This window comes from Megascapheus bottae, chromosome 2 (genome assembly GCF_031878675.1).
Source record: "Megascapheus bottae isolate mThoBot1 chromosome 2, mThoBot2.hap1, whole genome shotgun sequence".
Taxonomy (NCBI): domain Eukaryota; kingdom Metazoa; phylum Chordata; class Mammalia; order Rodentia; family Geomyidae; genus Megascapheus; species Megascapheus bottae.
The window spans coordinates 16,510,676-16,520,461 of record NC_143510.1 but is presented as its reverse complement, the minus strand read 5'-3'; the positions used below and the strand labels follow the sequence as shown (position 1 = coordinate 16,520,461).

The 9,786-nt window shown below is 41.4% G+C and overlaps 1 protein-coding gene across 2 annotated transcripts; it reads right to left on the bottom strand.

Annotated features, from left to right (window-relative positions):
• Nucleotides 1-2,869: 2,869 nt before the first annotated feature.
• Nucleotides 2,870-9,275, bottom strand: Selenok (selenoprotein K). 2 transcript variants are annotated; one of them, XM_090320890.1, is made up of 5 exons: nt 9,172-9,275; nt 6,226-6,316; nt 4,998-5,081; nt 3,880-3,966; nt 2,870-3,450 (listed from the first exon to the last, which is right to left on the bottom strand). In XM_090320890.1, exons 1-5 carry the CDS (start codon nt 9,188-9,190, stop codon nt 3,447-3,449), a joined length of 285 nt encoding a protein of 94 aa, XP_090177016.1. In that variant the 5' UTR covers nt 9,191-9,275; the 3' UTR covers nt 2,870-3,446. The 2 variants fall into 2 exon arrangements, with proteins under 2 accessions (XP_090177016.1, XP_090177025.1); XM_090320899.1 differs by lacking the exon at nt 2,870-3,450 and having other exon boundaries at nt 3,876-3,966.
• Between the last annotated feature and the right edge of the window lie 511 nt (nt 9,276-9,786).

Below are 9,786 nucleotides of genomic sequence, written 5' to 3'. Positions count from 1 at the left end.
GCTTTGCAAACTTATTCTAAATAGAAGTCTTAAGTCCTCTTCACTTTACCCTCCAAAATACTCCATTTCTCCAACTCAGTGTAGTTTTGATTTGGTCAGTTGTTCATAATGTCTATATCCAAACCACTAGCAAGTTTTTCACTGCTAAAACAGGCTTTGAGGCCAGGCATCAGTGATTCAAACTTGTAATCTTACTCAGAAAGTTGAAATCTGAGGCAGCTGGACAAGCCAGAAGTACAGGTGGGACTCAAGTGGTAGAGTGCCAGCCTTGAACAAAAAAGCTAAGCAAGAGTATGAGGCCCTAAGTTCAAGCCTCAGTACCACCCAAAAAAAAAAAAAAGGGAAAAGACATTGAATTCATCCAATGATATAGCCCTCACCAAAGTGAACAACTACCACATTAAACTATTCCTCTTCTCCCAAGAGTAAGGAATTAAACCCCAGGGTTTGGGACCTGCTAGGAAAGAACATGTTAAATGTTACCCAGTTGACAACACAACAGCTTCTTTTTAGTCATGTTTTCTGATGTCCTTCAGTTACCTGAATGTTTTAAAATATCACAAAGATTGTCAATATTATGCTTTCTAGCAGTCTGCTTACTGTAGTACCAATGAGTTATCTCAAACAAAAATCAGATATTGGGGCTGGGAGCATGGGTGTGGTTTAGCGGTAGAGTGCTTGTCTAGCATGTACAAAGACCAAAGTTCAATTCCTCAGTACCACCTAATAGAAAAGGCAAGAGATAGTGCTGTGGCTCAAGTGGTAGAGCACTAGCCTTGATCTGAACAGCTCAGGGCAGGGCCCAGGCTAAGAATTCAAGTCCCAGATAAACAACAACAAAAAAATTAAGATGTCACACACATGCTTTTAAACTCTGACTTCCCTTCACTCATAGATGGAGTGAATTTAGTTAACCATATATAATCTAGTTATGGCTATATTTTTAAATCCACTTCATATCAGTTTCTCTTTCCTTGGCATTTCCATCTATACCTTGAATTTTCTCAGATAGGCGAAGACATTCTACCAGGTTGTCCAACTTGCTTTTTCTTTTCTTTTTTTTTTTTTTGCCGGTCTTGGGCCTTGAACTTGGGGCCTAAGCCCTGTCCTTGGGCTAGAGCTTGTCTAAGGCTAGAGCTCTACAGTATCGCTTCTGGTTTTTTCTATGTACTGAGGAATCCAACCCGGGTCTTTGTGCATGCTAGGCAAGCACTCTACCACTAGGCCAAACTCCCAGCCCCCTCTTATTGCTGTTACCTTAGTCTTGGATGCTTTACTCTCAGTGGGCTTGTTTTCATATATTGTATCTCAAGTCACCTTAGCCTTTCCCAGTTACTCTCTCATCCTATTTTCTTGGAAGTCTGAAGCATTAGTCTATAATTAGCCTACAGAGTACTAAGATAATTTCATTATAAAAATGTAGTCTTTGTGAGAAAGAAAACATTTTTAAGTAGGAATTTTCATTTTTTTTTTCCTTCCTCCCCACCTCCCAGTCCTGGAGCTTGAACTCAGGACCTGGGCACTGTCCCTGAGTTTCTGTTGCTGAAGTCTAGCACTCTACCATTTGTGCCACAGTCCCAGCCTTTTCTGTGTATGTGGTACTAAGGAATTGTACCCGAGGCTTCATGCATGCTAGGCAAGCACTCTATCATAAAGCTACATTCCAATCCGTAAGGAGGCATTTCCAAGATATAATTGTACAAAACAATCTCAAGATTTTAAGTTAACTTTAGTATATAGAGGAGAAAATGGGGAAATAAATGACTCAAGATCATAAGCTTTGAGATGGCAAAGAGATGTGAAAACAAGGTATACACAAGACCATGTTCTGCACTACAGTAGTCTACAAGTGCAGATGTACAACAGCCGTGCTGAACAAGATCCTGGTCATCGATAACACTAATCCTACCGACACTCCAATTAACTCTCCCATTACAGATAGGTACAGGCTTAAGAGACTCTGCTACTCACTGGCCATACAACCTGGAAAGCTGCTAAACTTCACTGGACCCTTGCATGTAACTATAAATGATCTACCCACTCACATTTTAAGATTAAAAATGTGTCTGATAATCACTTGTTAACTAATATGTGATTATCCTTACTCTAAAATTTTATAATTGTTTAATCTTTGAACACAAGTGTCTTATGCCACCACATCCTCATTCCTCACAAATGATTGAATAAATATTGATACTGCTAAGAAGCTTTCACCTAAACATTGATTTCAACACCTATTACACATTATAGTTAAAATTAATAAAGATTGCAGTGATTATCACTGCTCAGAAAACTAGGGTAAGCTGGTGTGGTGGCACATTCCTGTAATCCCAGCACTTGGGTACCAACAGTAGGATCAAAAATTTGAAGGCAATCAAGGCTACATAGCAACACTATCTCAAAACAATAACAAACCTCCAAAACAACAACAACAAAAACCCCAAAAGGCTGGATAAAGAAAAAAAAGAAAAGATTTCTGCTGTGTAACAAACATGAAAGCTATCAGTATTCAGAAGGGTTTAAAACTAATAGGCACAATCTTAAAGACTGGTATAGAATTCAAATTATTCAACACTGCATTGAAGTCCATGTCTTTTGATTACCTAGCTTATCTTCATTTTGAAGCTAGATCTTGCTATGACTTTATTTATTTTGTCGGTCATGGGGCTTGAACTAGGCCTGGGAGCTCTCCCTGAGCTTTTCAGCTCAAGGCTACCACCATACCCTTGAGCCAAGCCCCACTTTCCATTTTCTAGAGGTTAACTGGAGATAAAGAGTCTCAGATCCGTTTGTGCCCCGGCTGGCTTTGAACCTTGATCCTCAGATCTCAGCCTCTTGAATAGATAGAATTACAGGCATGAGCCACTGCTCCGGCTTGCAATGTCTTTATTAACACTAAATGATTACTTCCGATAGCAAATCAGACAATGTAGTAAAGATTCATAGGACAAATATATTAGAGATAAAAATTCAAAAACATTTATATGCATAGTATTGAAAGACTGTATAGTTTATTTATAAATGAAAACAAATGAACAATGAACAACATTTCAGAAATTAAAAAAAAGGTGACACTAACAGTTCTTTAATACAGTACAGTACAGCCTTTGTTTTCCTCAGGCTTAGAGGTTTTAGATTTATTATGTATCAAGGTTCAGAGTCAAATTTTGCAACCTAAAAATATTTACTTATTAAAACTATATTAATACTTTAATAAACTATACAAAAAAACGATGAGACAAACATGTGTTTTTATAGAATTGCTATCAGTCAGGCCAGATCCCTGAGGAGGGAATTCCCGGCATGACCTCATTCACCTGTGAGGACACAGAGCAATCTTGTTCAGACATACACATTCATCTTATCCAACACGGCCAGCCCTCCATTCTTGATCTTTTCCTTCCATGAATGTGCATGCCAAGTTGTCTGCTTCTTAGAGCAGACATTTACCTAAAACGAGATAATCATTATTTACTAGTTATTACACTGAACATGTATGTAAAGATCATGAAATTCCTGAGGGTTGAAAGGGAAGAGTGTGCTGCGAGAGTGGCTTAGTGGTAGAGCGCTTGCCTAGCAGGAAGTCTTGGGTTCAATTCCTCAGTACATATTAACAGGAAAAGCCAGAAGTGGTTCAAGTGGCCGAGCGCGAGCCTTGGGAAAGCTCAGGACAGTGCTAGGCCCCGAGTTCAAGCCCCAGGACCAGCAAAAGAAAAAAAAAAAAAAGAATGATGGGAACTAATAACTAAAATGGTCTTTCTCAAAAGATCTTGAAGTTTTTCTAGGGTAAAGGCCTATTTTTTTTCCAAATAAATGTTAAATAACTTATGTTTTTAAATTAAATAAAATTCTATGGAGTAATTTCAGATTTTAAATTACCTTCCTCATCCACCAGCCATTGGAGGGGGACTTGGACCACGAAGATGGTTGATTCGGCCCATTCTGCGGGGAGGGTTTCCTGGTGGCCTAATAATAAAAGATAACGTTATTAAGTGGGCTTAGTGGCTCACACCTGTAATCCTAGCTACTCAGGAGGCTGAGATCTTAGGATCATGGTTCAAAGCCAGCCCAGGCACTAAAGATCATGAGACTCTTATCTCCAATTAACCTCTAGAAAACAGGAAGTGGCACTGTGGCTCAAGGGGTAGGGTGGTAGTCTTGCGCTAAAGAGCTCAGGGACAATGCCCAGGCCCAGAGTTCAAGCCCCGTGACACCCCCCCCCATACACACACACAAAAGATAAAAGATATATATCTACTATTTGATAAATACAACTCTAACTGGTTCATTTTAAGTGTTCAATTTGACTCTTTTTCAACAACTATAGGATGCTATAAAATTCTTTAAACTAGGAGCTATCATTTAGGTTAGACAAAACCTCAAAACACAGGGATCAGATACATAAAAATTTTTTAGGAAACTGGTACATTGTGCTACCTCCTGAAAGTGCTTGGCGAAAAGGCAGCACCGTGGCAGGGAGTGTCGTCTAGTGGTAGAGTGATTGCCTAACATACATGAAGCCCTGTATTGGATTCCTTGGCACCACATATATACAAAAAACCAAAAGTGGTGCTGTGGCTCAAGTGGTAGAGTGCTAGTCTTGAGAAAGCCCAAGGACAGCTTCTAGGCTCTGAGTTCAAGCCCCAGAACTGGCAAGACAAAACAAAAAACAAAAAAAGCAGTACTGGCTGACATCACAAACCCAGCTGAAAATTCAGACCACAAAGGGAAATCTCTAGATTTTATTATTGGCCTTCTCTTTCTCATCTTCATCCTCTAATATAGACTTTTCCATAAAGTATTTAATACTTATTTTAGCTTTGCCAGATTAACTCAGGTTATCAAATGGAAGCAACCTGACTTCTGATTTATAGTGATCATGAATTTTGTGAAATGAGATTTGAACATAATTTCCATATGTCTAATACTACCTAAAATACTTAAGGTAATTAAAAGATGCAAAGGGTTGTAAACAACTATTATCAATGAAGCGATACCCTCTTCCATCATCGTATCTGGAATCAGATGAGCTTCCATAGCCTCTTCCTTTCTTCACATCTTGTTGTAGCAGAGTTTTGAAACTGAAACCAGAGGTAGAAAACAGGAGTATTACTTGACACCATTATAAAACCCAATACCATTTTCTGTGAAAGGTAGTGTAAATTTACTATTTCCAAATTTTCTCATCTTGTACACATTCATCTAGCTTATTTTACTAACTTAAGTATGCATCTAAAAAAATGTGCTATGGACTCTGCCAAATCATAGTACTTTCTATTTATTTGCTAACAACTCCCTAAACAGTAGGAAACCAAGTCATTCGACTTCTTTGTTTGGAGTTTTTTTTCACAATAGCTTATATTCCTTACCGCTGCATTTCTCCTCTGTCATAGCCTATTGAAGAAGATCAGCTTGGGGAGGAAGAGGCTGAGAGTGGCACATTAGAGTCAAAGGGTTTTATGAAAATCCACTGGAATTTTATTTGGAAAGTTTTAATCATTAATACAAACCACAAAATGCATTTAATTAGGAACTGGTTAAATTTTGTCTGTTCTACACAAATCCTAACCATAACCTGAGATACTTTTTTTTTTTTTTGCCAGTCCTGGGCTTAACCTCAGGGCCTGAGGACTGTCCTTGGATTTTCTCAAGGTTAGAAGCCTCAGCACCACTTCTGGCCTTTTCTAAGTATGTGGTACCAAGGAATTGAACCCGGGTCTTCGTGCATGCTAGGCAAGCACTACCACTAGGCCAAACTCCCAGCCCAAACTGAGATACTTTTAAAAGTCAAGATGTAATACCCTTTATGTACTTATTGTGTAACATGAAACATCAAGTTACACACATATGTGGGAAATCAAGAATGAGTAAAATAAGGCACAATAACTTGACAAACTGGACAGTTACTACCATTTAGACACAAGCTTGCCAATCCAACTGATTCATTTAACGGGTTATGGAAGTCTATCACAAATTTTATTTTCCTTTGGAAAAGGTAGCTAAATAGTCAATCTCATCAGAAGTTACATTTTAGCTGTAACTAAGATATAAACGCATGAGTGTTAGCAATGAAATCTCCCTCTACAATATAAGCTACAACTTAACAAAAAAATGCTCAAAAAAATGTACTTCAGAAAAGCTGAGCTCATTCAAGATAACCAACATACAATATACCTAATGTTAATTCTGTCAAAGATCAGCTCAGGTGAGCACTGTTATACTTACAACAAAACAACAAACTCGGCTATTCCCCAGAAGAAATCTGTTATAAAAGATAATCTCCATGGGGATTGACTCCGGCTCTCCAACACTTGCCCTACAGACAAGAATCAAGAAATTTCTTTAGTGCTATGAATCCCTAACCCAAAGAGATTACTTAATCAGTTAGCAATAATGAACAGGTTTCAACTTGGCCATTTTTCTAGTCAATGTAAGAATAAGTATACTGGGGGGTGGGGAGGGAAAGTGGGAGAAAAACATGGGAAGGGGTAACAATGTTCAAGAAGTAAGGTACTCACTACCTTACAAATGTAACTGCAACCCCCTATCACTCTGATAATAATTTTTTAAAGTTTATTATGTACATCCTCATCCCTGCCCACATCACTGGTAAAATGCATATAAAAAATTTTTTTGTGTGTGTGTCATGGTACTTGAACTCTGGGCCTGGGTGCTGTCCCTGAGCCCTACAACTCAAGGCTACTGTCCTACCCCTGGAGTCACAGCTCTATTTCCGGTTTTCTAGAGGTTAATTGGAGATAAAGAGTCTTCAGAGCCCAGGCTGGCTTGATCTTCAGATCTCATCCTCCTGAGTAGCTAGGATTACAGGTGCGAGCCACCTTGCCTGGCAATAAAACATTTTAATGTCTGATGCTCGTGACATCTTAGTACTTCATAAAATTTATCATTTTAATTAAGTTTAAATGTGCAGCTGTTTGACATAAATACATTCACAGTGTTGCACAGCTCAAACTCATTCAACTCTTGACTCCCCATTACTTCCTCTTCCACTCAGCTCATCTCTATGAATTATTATGGAAAGAATTTCATATAACAGGAACTAGTTTCTGGGTTTTGTGACTGGCTTGTTTCACTTAGCATGATTTTTTTTTTTTTGCCAGTCCTTGGGCTTTCTTGAGGCTATCACTTTACCACTTGAGCCACAGCACCACTTCTGGCTTTTGCGTGTGTATGTGGTACTGAAGAATCAAACCCAGGGCCACTAGGCCATCCTCCGGGCCCCTTACCATAGTTTTTTTGTTTTGTTTTAAGGTTAATCCACACTGTATGTCACATTTTCTTTCCTTCTTAGATGGACTAATGCTCGAGAGGGGGGAAAGGGGAGAGGGAAGAGGGGGAGAGAAAGAGAGGGAGATTACATTACTTGTTACCTATTCATCTGTCAATGAATTTTTGAAATACTTGTGAAATACATGGGCATACATCTGTTTACTCAAGCATTGTTAAGAACAAATGGGCTGGGTGCACATAAAGGGGTGGTTACACCATTGCTTCCACTAGCTGTGTTCAGAGCACTTCTTTTCACTTGCAAAGTCACTGTTAGTAAAAAAGATTATATATACTCTTTTTAGAATTACTTTGACTAATTCTTATAATTCAAAGCGTCTCAGCTAAAAGTACTGAAGAGAACACATTCTTCAGCAATAGGATGTTTCTGACTGAATAAATCTAGCTAAATTTATCTCAAGCAACACAGATTTTACTTTTTCAATCACCTTAAACTGAAACAATACAAAAAGTACTATAGTTTCAGCTGTGCAAATCAGGAGGTCAGAACATCTGTGGGAAAGAACAGCTCTAGCTAGTGCTAGTACTGGTAGCTACTCAGGAAGCTAAGATGTGCAAAATGAAACATCTTCATAGGACTTAAGTGGCTCAAAAGATAGGAGGCACACATACTAAGGCACTTTACAAATAAGATATTCAATAATGCATAAATAGAAGCTACCAACCTTAATCACAAAGAATAGAAACACAAACTAGTATTTCCAACTGCCTAAGCTAAGATGAAATGGAAGATTACATGTGAGGTGAATGCATTGTGCCTGTGAAGGAAGACGGCAAAACTAGAATTGAAAAGCTGTTGATGAGCTGGGCTGGGGAAAGGGGCAAGTGAGGCATCTAATGAATCAATCTAAAGTGCTGGTATCCATGTGTGAAATGTCATGAAACCCTTTTAAAAAATGAGGGACAGGAATGTAAACCAAGGCCCTAAGTACTAACGGAGTGAGGAGGTTGAACAGAAAGGGTGACAGAGTGAATATGATCCATAAGTGTAAGAATGGAACAATGAAGCTTGCTGGGACTGGTTTGGGAAGAGGGTAAGGAAAGGAAGGAGAGTGGAAGAGCTAGTGTGAGATCAAGATACACACACACACACACACACACACACACACACAACTAAGGTGGGAGACAAGAGTTTTGAGAGAAATGAAAAGCACACTCAACTGAGGTCCTCAATAGAGATAGAGGATTCCAATAGAACTAGCACCAACTTCCAGTGATCCAAGCACTATTCGCTAAGACAGCCCCAGGGAATTTCACCTAATACAGAACAGATGGTTCTAGCGCTGGGCTGACAGTCACACTGGTATTTCTTTCCAGTCATTTTCTTTGTGAATTCATACGTCTCTCTCAAGATGTTTGATTCCAGTAATAACCAACTTGCTACTAGTGTGGATGGCACTTTTCCCCGAGTTCATGGCAAAAACTGCCAGGTACGACTAGCTACGCTCTCGGGGGAGGGAGGGGAGATCACCTTGCTCAGCTGCATTCTTGACTCTTGCAGGTCACAGAAGCAGGCCGTACCGCTTGGCTGGGCGAGCTACTGAATCTTTCACCGGGTCAATTCACCGCAGCCAATTCTGCGGGTACCCAACCCAAAGCGCTGCGGAGCGCGCGGGTCCACAGAGCTTTCCCCCCGCGCCGTTCCCAGCCTGCAAAGCGAGCAGCACAGCTCCAGTCACGGCCCAGGGCGCAGTGGGCCCGGGGTCCAGGAGCAGGCCCCTTCCATCGGGCTCCGCCGGGCCACTAACGCCGGAACAGTCACCCCAAGGCCGAGCTCGGCGGGCGAGAGCATCAGACACTTAGGGGCCCAACCTTCCGGGTCCCAGAGATCGGCCTCCCCCCCCCCCCCGAATCACCTCTTACCATTCGAGATGTAAACCATCTTGCTCCCGCTTCCCAGCTTCGGATTGACTAACACAGGAAAAAAAGAAAAAGAAAAAAAAAAAAGCCCGACCCCGCCCTTCGGCTTCCGTATCTAGGTCAGCGCCCCGCCCACGACGCGTCACAGGCCACGACTAGACACCCCATTGGCTGCTGGGGAGACACGTTCCTGACTGGAGATATTTTTTTGCCCGACCTCGCAGGCAACTTCCGTTGAGGTGGAGGGGCGGGGCAAGTAACCGGATGTGACGCCCTGAGCGGTCGCGCGCCAGCGACCGTTTCCGGGCGGCTCTCAAAACACTTGAGCCTGTGGAGTTTGGGTGCGCCTGTTGTGGAGGGCGAGGGCGTGGAGCCGCTTTCTAATGGTTCGTTAAAGTACTCTGTCCCGGTAGGCCAGGCTGGGAGAACCCTGTCAGGACTGAATTCCGTCAGCTCTGTGGTTGCCTCGGGAAGTGGAGGTTTGGGGTTTGAGGCGAGGAAAATGTCATGTCCCAGCCCTCTTGCGGTCCCCCAGTAATAGTCACCAGCACCCAGCGAGCGGAGCTGCGGCTGCTCTTCCACCGTCGGGCTACTAGCGAGCAGCCCCCCACACCCCCC